This window comes from Dermacentor andersoni, chromosome 4 (genome assembly GCF_023375885.2).
Source record: "Dermacentor andersoni chromosome 4, qqDerAnde1_hic_scaffold, whole genome shotgun sequence".
NCBI lineage: Eukaryota > Metazoa > Arthropoda > Arachnida > Ixodida > Ixodidae > Dermacentor > Dermacentor andersoni.
The window spans coordinates 127203878-127222760 of record NC_092817.1 but is presented as its reverse complement, the minus strand read 5'-3'; the positions used below and the strand labels follow the sequence as shown (position 1 = coordinate 127222760).

Sequence of the window (18883 nt, the reverse complement as noted above, 5' to 3'; positions counted from 1 at the left end):
TTTGACGAGGACCACTGGCGACGACCAAGGACTTTGGGATGGTTGTATGATGTCATCGTCAAGCATTTCTTTCACTTGTGCATTAATCACGTTGCACTCTTTCGCCGATATGCGATAAGGCAGTTGTCATATGGGACGAGAATCGTCATACGTGATTATTCAGTGTCTCGTGATGGGTGTCTGGCGTACCTAAGAAGAAGATGCCAAGCACTCCTTGAACCGAAGGGGCAACTCGCACAGCGCTTTCTGCTTTTCCTCCAAAAGGTCTGAATTGATGTCAATATTGCTGAGTGTCTGAGCTGAGTTCTCCTTTGTCATAGATGCAAAGCATTCAGCAACGTCTGCTATGGGCTCAGCGAAAGCGATAGTAGTACGACGAAACAGGTGCCGATGTTCCTGGCTGAAATTCGTCACGAGGAGAGCCGAAAGTCCACTTCGAAGCATAATGAGACTGCGGGCTGCACATACACCATGAGTCAGCGTAAGAGAGGAATTGCCCTCTGCAACAGCTTCGCCGTCACGCAGATCGTCGCATACGACCACTACCAGGACGCTTACGCGTGGTGGTACAGTTACACTGTCGCCGTAAACCGAAGTGCGTTACGTCGGCAATTGTCGCGACTGTTCGCTGCTCTTTCTGTCGAAAAAATCACTGCGCTCCCAGAGGTCTATAATGGCACCATACTCTCGCAGAAAGTTGATACCCAAGATGAGGTCCTGAGAACAATGGCGGAGTATAAGGCAGCTGGCTGGAAACGTGGACCCATGAATTTGTACTCTGACCGTGCACATGCCCAACAATGTTACAATATGCCCGCCAGCAGTACGAATTTGCGTTCCAGACCAAAGTGTGATAACTTTTCTAAGTTCTGTCGCTAGTTTTCCGCACAAGATTGAGTAGTCGGCACCAGAGTCCAATAAAGCACTATTGTGGCAGCCGTTGAGCACAACAGGTATGTCTAGTAAGAGTCTGTCGCCGAGTTCGGCTGCTGTCATCGTTGAATCGTGCTGAATAGACCGTGCTCGCGTCGATGGGAGGTCTTCAGAAGGGTGATTATCAGTGGCCTCACCCCCGAAGGTCGCTGTTCTTAGTTTTCCCGGCGAGGGCTTGGCGATAGTCCCTGCGCTGCCATTGGAGGGCTTCTAGGAGCTGGGAAAGATCGCCTGGGGGACGGCGAGCGCAACTGCCACCGCGGGAACAGTGGCATACTCTGCTGGTTCAGGTATTCTTCAATCGCCCTAGGCCTTTCGCATATCTGGGCCTTGGTGCATCCGCGGCAAAACCTTGCAGTCCGACGCGGCGTTATGGCCACTCGCGGTATACGTGACCGGATTCTCCCCAGTGATAGCACAGAGGCCTTCTGTCCGGGGTACGCCAGATGTCAGATTTCCTTTCGAGCGGGCGCTGATCCTTTATACGTTGGATCGGTTGCACTGACGGGAGCGGCGGGACGCATGACGCGGCGTAAGATGTGGTGGGGATGAAATGGGTCGCAGCGGGGACAGGGACTCGCCCCAAAACTTCCGCATACAATGGCCGCTGCAACTGTGCTGTCACAGGCGGCACCTTGCTGCTTGGAACGGGACCTCGGATCACTTGCTGCACTTCAATCCTCACAAGGGCAGAAATGAAACCCAGCGTGGGGTGAGGTGGGCAGCTGAGCCGTTGAAGCTCGTCACGCACCACATAGTGGATAAGGTCTCAGAGAACGTCCACGTTTCCACAGGCAATCGTGTTCGTCAGTGAAGCAGCGTTTGCGTGATTTTCATACGGAGCTGAGCGCTGGTCCGAAAGTGAAGTTGCGTTCAATTGCCTTTCATAGAGAGCTGAGCGCTGGTGTAACATCTTTTCCATCGTGGTGGCTTCGGTTAAGAATTCAGCCACAGTCTTCGGCGGGCTTCGAACAAGGCCAGCAAATAGCTGTTCCTTAACACCCCGCATTAAATGGCGCAGCTTCTTTTCCTCGGACATGGTTGGGTCCACCTGACGGAAGAGGCGCGTCATATCCTCGACGTACGACATCACGCTCTCGTTCGGCAGATGAATGCGGGATTGGAGCGCCCGTTCCGGTCGTTCGCAGTGATCAGCATTGGTGTAGGTCTCCAGCGAGGCACGACAGAACTCGAGCCACGATTTGATGAGCCCTTCTTGGTTCTTGTACTAAGTGCGGGCACCGTCCTCCAAGCTGAAGTAGACGTTCCTCAACTTCACTGCATCGCTCCATTCGTTTATCTCGACAACGCGCTCAAACTGGACTAACCAGTCTTCTACATCCTAGAAGATATCCCTGTGGAACACTTTCAGCACTCGGAGATTCTGCAGCAGGTACTGAGTTGCTGTTGTGGCCGTACCTTGCCTAATGGTCGGTAGAGACGTCGACGTTCCTTCCATACCGGTCCATGGTGGCGTCGATGTTTTTGCGGAGAGATGATCAAGCTCCGGAGGCAATCTTCGGATTCTCCTGCTTGCCCGGTGAACAGCTGTGTTCACTAGTAGAGAACTGGTACTCCTGCTACAAGGAGGGGTTTGTGGCATCGGATGAACCATACCCCGCACCTCCACCAGTATTGTCACGAAAAGAAAATGGAAGATGTACCCAGTGTCGGCGAGGCAGACAGTCGTACAAGATGGCGTGCAATAATTCAAGCTGGCATCCACAGCTTCTACTTCTCCTTCAGTGCCCGCCTCTTGCCGAGCGCGTGTTCCAGTCCCAACTTCTCCCTCAGCGCTGGCTCGTGACACCTAGCAGCAATATGGTGCCACCCAATAGCAGCAGGGCATTAGCAGAAGCAGGTGCACCATGGTTGCCAAGCCTTCTCAGCCTGTTCGTGGCCTTTCAGGCTGTTCCCGTGACCTCTGCGATAGGGCTGTGCACCGTCTAATCTTGGAGGCCACGGAGTCACCTTTATGGTTACTTCAGCTTCTGCAAAGTGGCTGTTAGTGCGCCAAAGTGCTCAGCATGTGATGCATTGTTCCCATGGTTGCAACACCCCGCCCATGGCTCTATGATACTTAAAATTATTGTAAAATGTAATGGTGCAGCTTCTTTTATGGTACTTGCAATATTACTTAGACTTAATATTACTTACAGTACTTACACATTACATTTTTAACCAATCATCATAGCAACACTCTCGCTTGTCACGTCCTGTCTAAGAAGTACACAATATTGCCGCATCAAGGCGATGCCATTGGTGCTGTTCAACAAGCTTTCCCTGGTGTGGTTGTCTGAATGTATACGCTATTCACACACATGCCATGCATGGACTTTGCTGTGGTGTTGCTGGATGGTGCAGCGTGGTTAGAGGGAAGAATGAGATAGCAGCCCTCATACATGACACATTTCTGCAGTGGCAATATGATGTATCGCTACATTTCTTCAATGATAATTGCATTGACGTTGACATTCATCCTCATGCTCCATCTTTTTCTTCCCCCTCTCCCCATGGCTATATATTCAGCCACTTTTGATCTCAATAAATAGCTGCAAGTAGCGCCTTGTCCTGTCATTGTTGTTTCTTCATTGATGTGCTGTCTCTGTTGGCGCTTCATCTTTTGAAGAAAGAATAATGAGATGGGTTCTGCCGGTATATTTTTTACTGAACCTTTGTAACCTTGCCCATGTGTGCTTTCTGTGTCATTGCCTTCCCTTATTATCTTCAGCCGATGCCTAGTGGTGGCCACTACAGGGCCATATGAGAGGCCAGGCTAGGGGAGGGATTTGAAACCGGCGAGCTTGTGCTTGTAAGCAGAACGGCATAGCCACCAATCCACTATGGTGGATGATTGAGAACCTTGCAGTATATTGTGTCTGTGGACAATCCGATGTCACTGGACGAGGCTGTTCTTTCGGCTTAGACAGGTAAATAAACTGACAAACCATCATAAATCTTCGGAATGGCATCTGCTTTGGGCTTAGATCGCTCATGTTGCAGCAACACATCATTTTTGTTCAGCGTGCACACATCTTCACAAATAATGTCTTTGGCATCTAAATGTTTTTCACACATGCAAACATGTTTCCAGTCAAAAGGCGTACTGAGAATCTTTTGCCACAGAATAGCTTGCATTCACTTTTTTTGTAGGTCAACATTAGTAGGGAAACAAAAACAATTATTCTTTTCCACGGTGGCCTTGCAACCAGACCCACATGCAGCCACTAAAAAAAATATTACGCAATGTTGCTGTCATGAAGCATCGCTGTCACCACAAGGGGAAAGATGTACAGAAACAGAATGACCAATTGGACGCTGCATAGACAATGTTTACATGCTGCGAATGGCCGTTGAACCTTGTGCAGTAATCAGTGTATGTGCAGAACACCTATGGCATTTGTTCAGCGGCTGCTCCGTGCCCTTCTATTGCACCAGCACCATGATGCACCCACTGTAAATGCATCAAAGAATAGATCCCTGCTCCGTACATGCAGCACGTGGTCAATGTTGCTAAGCCCTTCTTAGCCTCGGCGGCGCTTCCAATTAGCCAGGTACTTGGGAGCCAGAACCACAATACTGCGTACAGCAGTCCCCTTCAAGGCTGGTCTGTGTGGACCCGTGTGGCCGTCAGCGGACTGCCAACTCCGTGCGCACAATACTGACTTCCCTGAATCTGCAGCTCGCCCCCCTGGCGCCTGCCGCGACGCGTCACCCGACACCGCGCAGTCCTTTTGATCCCTCATAACACAGAAATGGGTGCCCCGCTGACATGGGGGGGGGGGGGGATGAGCTCCTAAATGTGTTGTGTTGAGTGAGCTTCTAAACAGCCCTTTGTTGTGTGAATGCGGTTCAAATCATGGATCCGGGACCTCAAAGAGGCACGATGTAATGCCGAATGCATTTCTCTCAAATTAAACGTTAAATTGCCATTGAATTTTTTTCTCAAGAAAATCATGCCGAAAATTGTCTGCGCGGTGCAATTGGATACGAAACCAAAAATCAAGTTTGCACTTTTCGCAGCAGCCTACCATCAGAGACAGCCTAGCCAGCGTCATTGCCATTGCTATCACAAAATGTCTACAGATGGAGTTCTTACATAGCATGACAGTGATGACTTACTGCTTTCAGCCTGATTGCTAACGCTCACTCAAAATATAGGTTATTTTATACGCTAACCTAACGACAAAAGTCGCGTCACATGTTTCTTGGCACTTAGATGTGTTGAAAGACGAACTGGCGAAGCTGTTAGTCTAAGCATTGCACCAATGCCATTCGGGATTGTTACGCAGCCGTCTGATAAATCCAGAGTACAAAACGCCAAATGGACCATACGGAGGATGTGTTGTGGTTCACAGACAGCAATAAAGTGCAGTCTGGGGCTGTTGCCAATGGACATTAGGTGTAAATAAATTTCTATTATGTGAAAATAAAATTGGCTGATTTCATCCTTTTCTTATTACCAGACTTGGAGGCATGCTACGTGCTTCTTGCTAAAAAATTGGGTGTGCATTAGATTTCCGCTTTGTTTAGGAACATCGTATCCTTTCTATGTTGGTTCTCTATTTTGAACATACAGAAAGTGGGTGTGCATTTAATTCAACGTCGTGTTAGAACCAGGCATATACTGCCAAATAAATTACCATTGTGTTCCAACATTCCTTCTGTCTTCTTTAACCTGCTGGATAATTTGATTGGTTTCGTCTGTTCTGTCAAAATCGAATTAACAGAAGTATACTGTTTTGAACAACAGGGTAAATATGTTGCTACTTTTAGTGATGTTGCATCCATTTGGTTGCCTCACACTGCGATGCAACAGGGTCTGCCTGTCACATTAATTATCACTGTTGCCTCAACACTGTATCTGTCTGGTTATAATTCGTTAGGCGAGTTATCTGGATGGTGCGTTATTTTGTTGCCAAAAGAGTGCCATTGAAGTTCGCAGGCTCCAGGCTCAAATGGTGTGACTGGCATGAAAAGTTATTTTTCGAAGTAGGTCACAGCACAAAAATATCTAGATTAATGTAATCAAAACAAAACAGCACAAAATGCAAGATGAAGAGGGCGTCATCGTTTTTGGGTATATTTCTTGTGTGTTAAGATTCCTTTCATAATTATGTTTAACATACCCACACAACAACTTCTACTGAAGTTATCACCCATCTGTGTTGTGTCCAGTTGACTCGCACCTCTGTAACCCAGCAGAGTGCTTCTCACATAGCTACAGCAGCAACATTCAGGCTAAGCAGGCCAATGACCTGCCCAACAATGTCAATGTGGTTTGACAAATGTGCATGGTACATCTTCAGTAATACTAGCATAAGCTGAAGAAGGAAGAATTTAAACAGAAGGGCAACATATGAATGCTGAGAGAATCAGTCGCGACAAAAAAGTTAAAGCTTCATGCACAACTTTGTGGAGGTAGCTCAAGACAGGCTTTGCCTCTGCTGCAACAAGTGCTTACATTGTAGCAGGTAAATATAGATGGGCATTGTTTATAACATAATTCAGTTTGCAAAAGAACCCTGCTCCAAAGATTGTAAAATTTCCAGTACCAAATGGCAAAGCCGGTGCACTTCGCGTTAATAATGCAGTCATACAATGTATAAGGTAATGCCTCTATAATAAACAACCCAATTAGAGCACAAAATACAGAAACCATGCATTACTTACTAGGATAACACCGATGAAGCCCAGAAGCAGGACAATCAGCACCAAAGAATTTATGACCGACAGCCAGTGGATCTGATTGAGAATGAAAACTGCATAAATACAAACCTTGAGAGAAGTGCATAGCGTCAAGAGCATGCGCAAAGTAAATTCAAAGGGAGGCAGTAAATCTTCAACAAGCAATACGTAACGTTTTCTTGCCGATTATTATTGTGAAGGTGTCCCAGATCCCGAAAGCATTACGAAATATGAGCGCTTGCTTTCTCGCATTCGTAATTTAGACTACCTTCTATAAAAAAAAGGACAGAGAGAAAAAAAAAGCAGTTTCTGCCCAAATTTCCTGCAGCCCGCTCTCTCTTCAGCAGCTTCTGTTTGCACAGCCTGGAAGCTCCCACTATGTTTGCTCTTCCTGCCTGGTGCACAGTCCTTTATTAATTCATTCCTTTTTTATTTCTTATGATGGTATATGTAGTGCTCTATGGTAGCCTTCTGTGAGACACAGACATGCCGTCTGTGTTGGAGCATGTTTTCGAATGTCAAATAACAAAGGTGGTGCAAGCTATTTTTGCTATTAAGGAAAGGCACATGATTATTGCATCTACTATAATGTTTTGTAACATCAGCTCTCATCCAAAAGTGAAGCAGACTATTATAATAGGTGTAATATTGAGGGATAGAAAACATCATAAATTAAGGATCAGACTTGTATATATGGTGATCGTTAGCATAAAGATTCTTAAAAAAACGAATTTGCACTGACAGCTATTTCCCAGCCAACCACAAAAATACAAGAGACTTACTGGGTTGATCCAAATATCCAACAAAAAATAGGATGTCCCATGGACATCCATTACATGCACATATGTACGTCTGTGAGACAACATTGATCCCAAAGGTTCGAATGTTCAATCAACATATTTAAAAACAGCACTTTAGATGTACACTGCACAAAGGTTTGGAAGTCTATGGAACATCCAAAAAGTTAGTGTTTTAGATGTGCATTGTATGCCACATTAAAATTTCGTAATATCTAAGCCATTCTGGGCTTTTGACATGGATGATGCTACATAGTCGGTCTGTTAAGTCATGTGCAATGATCCCGCAGTTGGCACTTTATAAAATTAATTGAGCATGAATTGTATGTTTTTCCCAGCAACAAAATTTGAGGGCTGGGCGAAGCAGAAAGTATGTACGTGCACCTAAAACACTCCACATGTTGTGCGTTTTGTAGAAATGATATGGTAAACCTGGTAAACTTTGCTCTCATTCACAAAAACAGTTTTAGTGCACAGTCACAATCTGTGGTCAGTTTTGCTTTTTAACTGTCAAAAAGTAACGGAAAAAGAACAGAAGGCAAAGTCTGCTTATAATTGAACTGATCCAATAGCAAAACATGTACTGAAATTACAGCTGACTTCTGTTAATTTCACCATGGCAGGACTGATGAAGTTAATCATATTATCCGGTGGGTCAAATTAAACAAGATGCAGAAAAAATGCCATAACACACTGCAAACTAATTTGGCAGAATTTGTGCAATTCTAACACACCCCCAACTCAAATGCGCGCCCACTTTCTATGTGTCAAGAGTAGAAAACTAATGTAGAAATGATATTAAAGCTCCTAAACAATGTAGGGATCTAATGAGCACCAGATATTTTAGCAAGAAAAAATGGGCAAGGGTCTCAGCTTTGCCACACAGCTCCTTAAAGTTAGCTTCGTTACATCTTTACACACCTCTGACAAGAATAAATGTCTCAAGAAGTTTGACTGTTGGAGGCCTGACTTTTCTGCCAGGCTGCACTATTCAAGGGTGATGAGGGGGTGCTGAGCAGAGATAAGATAAATGAGCAGGCTACAGGGCTCTATTAGCACGTGCCTATAGACAGTATATTTCCTTTTTTTTTTAGTTGTAGCTGTTACTGCAGCCCACAGTGCAAAGTTGCACAAACAGGGGTGGGACAGCTAAAACAATTTCTGGAGCAGGAAAACCTTGGTTTCACAGCAGGATATGTTGAATTTGGAGCAAGCTAATGGAGGGGGGGGGGGGGGGCATTTCCGGAGCTGCAAATTTAACCTTAATGCCGCCTATTAGGAGCAGAAAGTTCCAAATCTGGAAAAGCTTAATGAAGCAAGTGACCACAACTTTTACTCTTTTACTCTAGTCCCTCCTTTCTGAAATAATTCCTGCAGTCATAGATCTGACTTCAGAGTGTGCAAAAGACTGCTGGGTTTCACTTTCTAGTGGAGTGGGGGAACAGCCGTTGGACATTTCGGCACAAATCTTGGTGCAGGCAAAAAGTTGATTTAGTGCAGCAATAAGCACTTTTGGCACAGTGTCGAACGTACATCCATACACAATATGGTCTGAATATTAAACGAAATAGTCAACAAACATAATAGAGCCAGCTGTAAACATATCTAGGTGGCTTTCTAGATAAAGACTACCAGGCTAGTTTTATTCATTTTTAAAAGGATGCCTTTCCCTGTGCACGTATCACGGCATAAAGCCACTTTTACCATTTCGACTTGCAATGTGCAACCACAAAGTTCAGTTAATCTTGATATACGGCGCTTTCCAAAGAATAACTGCTTCAATATAAGTACAACTTGCAAATGTAAGGTGTTTGTCAAATCATACATTATTTATGCATATTTGTGCTTCCAGTATGTGATATACTAAGCAGTGTGCTGTGGCCCCTGGTTGCAGAAATGTTTTGCACCACTCATTCAGTGGTAAATAGGATCGCATCTGTGAACCCTGTCCACGTAATGAATTACGTCACATTTTGCGACATAAAGGTATCAGACTTAATATTACACCAAAATACATCACACCTACCTACGTCTTTCGTTCATCTCTGACACACTATTTTTAGCTGCAAATGTGAGCCATCGGAAAAGTCTCTTTAGCCTTCACAGTGTTGCCTGCTATCCATGAAACGGAGTAGAAGTGAAGTATAAGTTATATTACTGGTTGCACTACATGAGAACAAGGCAAGAGCAGGAGCCAACATTTCGACAAGTGGACTTGTATTTTTTAAGGCGACATATGCTTTCCTCGGCACAGCATATATAGGTACGGTTCTTCTAAAGGGGAGAGAGGGTAACACGGGTGGACAAGGTAACTGCCGAGAGTGTGTTAGCATCGAGGGTATAGAATTGAAAAGAAATATAATGTGCTATCGAACGTCGATGGAGGAATGTGTGGCTGCATCGTGTGTCAGCCGATTGACGTGTCAACGTAGGTTCCTCTTTTCGTGGAAGCGGCCCGGACGATGGGAGTAGAGCACATATCCCTACCCTTCTCTCCCTCCCACCCCTACCCCACCACCACCACCTTCCCGTGGTCCAGGCTGCTTCCACGAAAAGAGGAACCTACAATGACACGTGAACCGGCTGACGCACAGCGCAGCCTCACATTCCTGCACCGACGTTCGATAGCACATTAGCTTCCTTTTCAATTCTACACCCTCGCCGCTAACACACCGTCGGGAGTTACCTTGCCCACCTGTTCTACCCTCTCACCCCTTTAGAAGATCCGTACCTATATATGCTGTGCCAAGGAGAGCATATGTCACCTTGAAAAAGACAAGTCCACTTGTTGAAACGTTGGCTCCTGCTCTCACCTTGTTCTCGTGTTGCTCATCGTCTTGAATTTCCATCGCCCGCATTCCCCGTGTTTTACCTGGTTGCACGACAGTAGTTCAAGTTTAGCAGATCCGTGGCAAATGGCAGCAACCGCCATGGTGTAAACCTGTAAAACACTCTGTAGTACGCCTCTGCTCACCTCCAATGTCTGTGGGAAGAAAAATCCACGAGGCCCATCTTTGGAGAGTCCCCCAGGTGCCCGCTCAGTGACGTTTGTGGGCAGCCAGCGCACTGAGTATGTGTGTGTGATGTCCAGTGGAGCTGTCATCTCATCCAGGAGCATAGGCACACCATCGGTCACTGTCACATTAGCCGATATCACCTGCGTAAAATGTTGGCCGCTCAATCACTGCCCTGCATGTTATGTAGAGGCCCCCAACAAAAAGATCCTTTGATCTTTGTTATGGTCTGTTTCATTTCTAGAAATTTTACTGCTAATTGTAGGCAACATGTTGACACCTCCTAAGTTCTTTAGCAATTTTGCAGCACTAGCTGTAATGAGCACTTCCCTGGCCTGAACGATGCAAGGCAATAGTCATAACTACGCAAGTGCTTATAGTATATTTGCCTGTATCCTATTTACATCCAAAAGTCAAGAAACAGCACACATACTCAAAACCATCAGTGTCGCAGAACATGGTGGCAAACATACAATTTACTTCACAATGAACTCACCATTATTGCACTGTGTATTACACTAGTATTAATCTAGCCATAAGGAAGCAGGGAACAAGTCCTTGTATCCCCTCATCTTGCATCAACTACAATGCTTGAGCAATAAGAATCTTCTGAGCCTGCACCCAGACTTTCATCACCCATAAGCCTACAAAGGACATGTCGCCATATAAATATGAAATCAGCACAAAAGGAAAACAGGAAAAAATTAAGAAACTAATGCAGTATTACTTTATTTGTAGCAATGTGAAAGATGCAATGATATGCTTGATTTTCAACAACAGAAGTGCCATAGGTGGTGAACCAAATTGAATATGAAGCCAGACTGTTTGAGACTACTTGGCCACACAATCAAATCATTGCTTCATGATACACAGTAGACTTTCGTCATTTTGGCTTCAGCTAATTAGATTTTTTCTTTAATTCAATCCCATATCGATGGTCTCTACTGGCACCCATACATTTCCATGCATCCAAGCTTCCATTATTTCTAACATGATATTTGACACTCAACAGTAGTCCAACGTTGATTGGTCAGCATGGATGTGTCAGACCCCAATGGTGAACACAATAGCGACCCAAATGGCTTCAGTGCTTCACTGTCCTTGGCGGTGCTAGAGGACAGTGAATGCATTGTACACACTTCATGTCCTACCAAAAATGCCCATTTTTGGTCTGCCCTAGGAAAAGATTTCCAAGTAAGAACATTAGTGCTCACAATGAATAAATACAGTATTTACCCAATTCAAGCGTCAGTTGTTGTACTTAGAGGAAGCCTACAGTAATAAATTTTGCATTTGGCCAGAGGGACCTTGCGCAGAATACTGTAAGAACCTTACAAAGCACATCCAAGTTTGCCTTTGTTTGTGTGCCCAGGAGTGTCATAAATTTATCCAAGGCAACTGCTCCATAACAGCAGTGTTGCTACACATATTCATGAGAAAAGTAACGGGCACACTCGGCTCATCCAGGCCAGCACAGATGGCCCTGAAATCTATTTCTAAACCACGGGTATTGTGTTCTTCTCACCTGTTTGTCATTGTACTCAATGTTGAAGGTGAGGTGTGTCCAGAGGTACAGTTTATGCTTGTGTGGGATCAAGGAACCCTCTTCTAGCTGCCCTATGAAGCCCCATAGCCTCAGGCCATCTGAAAGTTGCAAGAATGGAAGCAAAACAGTGCTTGAACTGGGTGCTGAGAAAAAAGTACACTATAAATAAAGTTTGCACCATTTGAGTGTATCATGTTCCCGAACGATAGTTGTCATTTATCTGGCTTGTGTTTTTCTTTCTGTAAAACTCTGTGCTTGCTACTTACCCATCAAGAGTGCTGTGTCACTGTAATAATTTGCATGCTGTTCGTGACCTGAAAGTACTGTGCACGCAGCGTTAAAGAAAGTAAAAACATGCATGACGATTATTGTTTGGAGACAACATAAGCTCTAAATGGTACAAAAATGTTTTTTTAGAGTGTACTGAATGAAATTCCGAGCCTCGCAAAGTTTTTGCCCCACAGGGATGCTTTCTGATAACATGATTTGTAGGTTTCAAAACGATGCTTGCGAAAAAGGGGCAATTCCAAGCCATGAAGTCCGATTTCAACAGGAACGACCACAATATGTTTTAGGCTATGTGCAGTTAGTTGCTCAGATTTATATGCATCACATGCATTAAACATCTGCAAGCAACAGTTCAGAACAGCTCCATTATGTGATTGTTTTGCATGTTGAACTATGAGCTAGCTACCTAATGCCTAGCTACTCAACATACAATATCAAATGCATGTAAATTGTATAAAAGTTGATTTGAAAGCCATGTTCAACTATGCTAAGATCCAGGTTGAAATTTTATTATACTAAGGTGCAAGGCTCATACTTGGTTACCCAGACATGTGCACATGGCTTGTCCATGCATTAATGATGGTTGTCCTTGTGCAATTGCTTCTGTGGGTAGCAACTAAGAAAATGAACAAAAAGACAATGCTTAAACTGGGAGGCTGTTACCCGAAACAATGTTATAACTCATTTTCCATTGAAAATATGTCCCCTGCTTTTATATTATCACATCTTACATGTCCTGCGTGTTTATACAGTACCAACAAGTATGTCTTTGCCACACTCACACTCACTTTAGGCAGACTCACTTTAGGCACCAAGCTTTATCTACGCCTACTTATGCACTCCACTGTTCCTTTTTTTTCTTTCCTTCTTTTTATGTTCATTTTTCTTTTCTTTTTTTTGTGCATCGCTGAGGTTGTGATTCTTTACTTTAGCTCCCATTGTCCATTTACTGCTTAGTGTTGTGACGCCCCCCTTACACAATGCTCGATGCAGGGTCTGCAAGGTGTTTCTGAACTATAACTAAACTATAACTATACCTAAACTATAAATAAATAAATAAATAAATAAATAAATAAATAAATAAATAAATAAATAAATAAATAAATAACAAAGCTAAGCAAGAAATGTAAATAATAGGGATGTGGGAATATTAAAAATTCCAAGATAGAATAGACTATTCAATTTGTCTTGACGTACATGGGCACTGACTTCTGACTGTTTATTTTTGGAATCGTCAGAACAACTTTTATCCATGCAGACATGTGATCAAAGCAACAAATTCACATCTAAAGATGGCTGTCTATATATTGCCATATCATTCACTTCTTTTGCATGCCTTAAGACATGCAAAAACAAAAACAAAAAGAGAAAGTTAGTTGAGGCTGTTCACAATAAAGTAAATATAAGCTATAAGGAATTGTGGTTTCGGGATAGCCATCTTTAGATATGAATTTGTTGTTTTGATTAAATTTCTACATTCGTAAAGGTTGGTACGACCATTCCATAAACAAGCAGTTGGGAGTCAGCAGCTGCGTACATCATTTGTGTTGTTATAAATGTCTTGTATATTTGTGCTGCACAAACTCGGAATTACGCACCAGGTGAAAAAAATCTAAACCATCATGGTGTTGTCAACATACCTAAAATAAACTCAAAGTAGTAGAGGTCTTCAATGGCTTCCTTCAACTTCTTGAAGTCCTCGGCTGACAGGTTCACCGTGCACAGCACTTTCTTCTCCACAGAAACTGAAAGAAACATTCCATTCATTCAAGCTAAGCAAGCGAAACTCGGTGACAGTCTTTCAGCGCACTTGCAGCACATGTACTGCGCATAATCAAGGTACTTGTATGCTAATCAACAATAGGAAGCAAATGTTTGCCTCCACGCAGATACATATTTCCACTGCAATTTCAGCAAATCATGACTGTGCCACAGTGAAATTATGCTTACCAAGAACATACCAATGTCAATCCCCATGAGCTTTTTTTTAAAACCAGCAGTTGCTAATGTGGCCTTGCCTGCAGTAACAGGTTCTACACCTGTTACTACTGACTGACTACACCTGACTACTGACAGTGACTACTGACAATGCCTTGGCCACCACTTAAATTTTGAATACATGCACACTGCCAGTTCTGGTGACCAGCATGTTATTATAGTTTGTCCCTTTGTTATTGCGTGCCACACAAGGAGGGTTGCAGGTTGCTTTATTATTTGTTGCTCTGTGTCGTTCAACCTTCTTCACTTGTTGTATATATGCACACTACTTTGGCAGCAACCAGCATTCAAAGGCAGTATCCTGCATACAGGAGTGGCTCAGTGAGTGCTCATGAGTGTCTGTTGGTCAATAACCCCATAAGAAACGTTTTAAGCACATAAGCATTGAGTAACACCCCTGAGATTTGAACCTATGCCTCCTGGCTTTGGCAGCCAAGCATAAGTACTGGCAGCTAAAAACTACTTGGCCATAGCACTGACACTGCTTTGTGAGGGAAATTTTAATCGTTTCTATGGCATTTCCTTAATAGCTAATTACCAGCACTGCAGTATAGTGCATGTGTTGTGCCCACAAAAAGAAAAAAAAGGAGAAAAACAAAGATTGGGGGAGAGTGAGAGAGAAAGAGAGAGGTTGTTATCACAAGAATTGACACAACTCAGTGCGGCAATGGTATAAAAAGTGACGATTAAGGATTTAAAAAATAAAGAAATATAAAAGGGGAAACAGAGCAGTACCTAAGGTTAGCATGCAATGCCATCAAAAAGTAATAGCAATACATAGTGCCTGGCAATGTACACTCATGTACACTTGGCATAGAGGAACTCAGACTGCCCACAGGGCCTTGCTATTCTTCCCATGTCCTACTATAAGTTACTGATGCCAGCAGCCTGTTGTTCAAAGGAAATAGTAAGACAGCATACAATATGATAAGCACAAGTCTGTTTTGTGGATTTCCAAAGTTTAATCTTTGTTTCGTTGAGGCCCCAAGCTTATCCACACAAGCATGCAGCAGACAACTCCTTGTGCAGCCACATTCAGTCATGTCATGCGTAATCATGTAAAGCATGAACAGTGCTTGTCTGGGCACTTGGTGGCTCAGTACAAGCACAAGCAAATTGCCTCCTACAAATGCAACATCTGAAGTGCTGCATCCGCTCACTAGACTGTGTTTTCTAGAGCTGCATCCAGATGCAAGTTGAAGCACAGGTTTCTTTCACAGACATGGCGTGCAATTTTGTCCTTGAAGACTCCACGTAACAAGAAAGTGGCCACAACCACTTCTGCATGTCATGGGAGAAGAAAAGTGCAAGCCCCCTCATGTTCGCAGAAGTCAGCACTGCAATCAGGCTATCAGCTACCCTTCCTTTGCCGTTCTTGCAAGCTGCCTTGCAGTTTCTTTTCGCAGTATATGCCAATTTTGTAGAAGTTAGGATTCACCATTATTATTATCATTACCATCATCAGAAGACACTGATTTGGTGGCACTTTCACAGGTCACTACAGCAGCAGCTCAAGTGGAATGATTGCTGGTATAAACTACACTTTGCACAGCGTGAAGTAATCAGATGCTAACCTCACTACCTTAACCCCCCACACTGCACGTGTGCTGTTATCACCTGCCTGTATGCGGCGTGGGACGTCACGACAGATAGCTGGGCAACAACTGCATGCGCCAAGCTACCTTTACCACGTGATGCCCCCCCCGCGAGTGTATATGATCGGCCAGTACAATAAACAGGGGCTTTTTGCCTTTCGTCACCTTGCGCGCGGCTCATCGACTGTCCATTCCGACACGCAAACGAGTCGCGCTCGTATACAGTGTCATCACAGCATGTGCATCTAAAATGATGCCTTCTGCCCTACAAGCATGTTCTGATACCTGCACCCCTGTGCCTGAAACAGTTCTGTGAGAACCATGGCATCTGGGGCTTGCTAGCAGGTCAGTGTGATGCGATGACATATAAAGATTTTAAGTTGGCTGCTTGCTAGTAGTCCAAAGAGGATTTGGTGCACGAGTGCCATCTGCCCTCAAACATTTCACGTAATAGGTGTCACTGTCAAAATAGTGGCAAAATAAATACACTTACAGCTTAGCTTTGCAGTATGATTGTCTAAAGTCTTGCACATGTGCTAATAATTTGTGCTGTAAAAAAAAAAAAAAAAAAAAAAAAAAAAAAAAAAGAACAAGAAAAATAGGCAATAACCAAGAAAAAGATGGAGAAAACTTTATAACTGAGAGCTATCTTGTTTCACTCTTCTATTCCATGCACTGTTATATATAGGAAGGTAACATATGTGCACTTAATGTGTACTGTTACGATCGGCCAGCGGGGAAGGCGACCTTCCAGCCTCTCCTGCCCTACTGCAACAAATCGCTTTGTGAAGCTCACAATACGTCGCCTCAGACAGACCAGTGGCGACACTGAGGCGAGACATGTTTGACGGCTATAGGGTTGATGGATGGCACTTGGTCGCCAAATACGACGCTGAGACCAAGGGACTCCTGTGAAAGTGTGTTATACACCTCTACGTTACAGTCGCTGCTGGGCTGTACCAGGAGCCAAGATGCGCAAATGGAGTCAAGCGTGACACCCCTGTCTTTGAGCAGCCCCTTCTTTCTCTGGGACAGTGGGCCCGGGGGTATTTCTCCGATGGCATTCCGTGAACAAGAGGTGCTGGGGTGTGCTGGTGTACTCTGATGTGTGCTCACCAGAAATATTAGTCTTCTGACCTGTAGCTCATGCTACAAGAACGATGCTCCGTGGTCCAGCCAGTACGAATACCCCTTGTTCTATGTAAATAAGTTTGCCTTTCCGATGTAAATAAACCCCCTGTTCCACTCCTCATCCTCTTGACCTCGTAATCTTCACGAAAGAAGCAACCCTTGTCAAGGAAACTCGGATAATAGAGTAGGCCTGTTTAGCCTCCGTGTGACGCCATGGTAGCGCTAGGCCAGCTACCCGTTAATGAGATGCACCGGCGGTGTGGGCCAGAGAGCGAACCTCTGTGTGACGCCAGACTCCAAGGCCACTTTCCCGGCTCTTACAGTAGTGAGTCATGCATATTGATAGTTAATTTCCCCTACACTTTCTCAGGCGTGATTGTCTGCTTTCTTCATACAGTTGTAACTAACAAAAAAAAAAAATCAGGCCCTCAGATCCCAATCTTCTTCTAGCTTATTGCATACTTGACTTTGGTGGCCTTGATGTCATGAGGTAGCACGTGAGGTTTCAATGGCCAGTTGCCTGCCCTCAAGTCAATGATGGCTGCAGTTGAGAGGAAGTTCTGCATCCGCCACCATAGCTGTGGGCTACACTGGCTAACATGCTTCCAGGGCTAATCTTGTACAGATAAGCTAATACCCAAGAAAGTGGACGGGAAGATGGCTGCCACAGTAGCTGAACTGGTAAAGAATCACACACATAATACAAAAGATGTAGGTGCCGCTCCCAAATTTGACAAGTTGTCTTTTCATCGAATTTCATTTCTCGTTTCCCTGTTATTTGTACAAATACATTAAAACAAAGGCATTAATTTACCCTACACTTTCTCTGGCTTCATTGTCTTTCTTTTTCATATGGTCGTAACTAACAAAACAACAGGCCTCTCGGATCCCCTTAATTATCACACAAAGCACTAACGAGATATACAGATATGACTACAGACCATTGCCTTGATTACAGGGTTACAGAACTCCACTAAGTTCAGAAACACAACTCCTCCTTTACAGGTGAACACAAACCTCCTTTACAGGTGAACACAAACAGTCTACTGTTACTGATCAGCAACGATTTCTGATTTTCACTTCCTCTGTTAAGCCTGATGTTAAACCAGCCTTTCGTGCAGAGAAACCCTCAACTTCACCTTAACAAATTTTGAGAATAACGATGACGCAAACTTTAGCACATCAAAAATTATTCAGTTATTAGAAGGCAAGCCAGTAGCGACAACTGACTAACCATATCGCAGCTCACTTACATTTACACTACATTTACACTTCTTAATACTGTTGGTGGACACTCTATACTGTAGCCATGCTTGATATAAAACACCATAATGAGAAAGTAGAGTGCTACCCTGAATGTAGAACTTGTTTGGTTTCAGGACAGGTCTGCCTATTCCCTACCTGGCTATGGTATGACATCTATAAATTAATAATGAAATGTACCTTTATAATGGATCTTGTACATTGATTCTGCCATCCGATCGCCATCCAGGATCTCCCCCAAGGTAAGGCTTCGATGAACAATCTAAAGAGAAAAGAAGAAAGGAGCAGACACTTCATTACCGCATCCATCTGAAATTCCTGCATCCAGCATCATCAGTAGCAAAATATACCTTTTAAACAACAGCACAATAGGCATTGCTGAAAGCCTTCATTAACTTCAGCTTGTGAAATTTGTTAGAAACCAATTTCCCAACAAACATATGTTTCGCTCCTGTGGGGAACAAACATCACTGCTGCAACGAGTAAGTCAGCCAATTAAGGAGCAGAGTTGCTAGTGTATTGTCCCAGCCAGTGTCTTGTGCTTTTGGCAGCTTCTGCAATGTCGCTGGAGAATAGAGAATCAAGATAATGCACCGGTTCTTACTGTGCTAATTGTGCATCACGAATCCC

The 18883-nt window shown here is 44.0% G+C and overlaps 1 protein-coding gene across 1 annotated transcript in view; it reads right to left on the bottom strand.

The window, feature by feature from the left end:
• Nucleotides 1-18883, bottom strand: part of LOC126537621 (transmembrane 9 superfamily member 1-like) — a 132678-nt gene that overhangs the window by 30915 nt on the left and 82880 nt on the right. Inside the window, exons 3-7 of the mRNA XM_050184775.2 lie at nucleotides 18434-18515; nucleotides 13907-14011; nucleotides 11958-12076; nucleotides 10393-10575; nucleotides 6607-6678 (exon numbers count right to left, since the gene is read on the bottom strand). Coding sequence (XP_050040732.1) covers nucleotides 6607-6678; nucleotides 10393-10575; nucleotides 11958-12076; nucleotides 13907-14011; nucleotides 18434-18515 — 561 coding nt within the window. The remainder of the gene's footprint in view (nucleotides 1-6606; nucleotides 6679-10392; nucleotides 10576-11957; nucleotides 12077-13906; nucleotides 14012-18433; nucleotides 18516-18883) is intronic.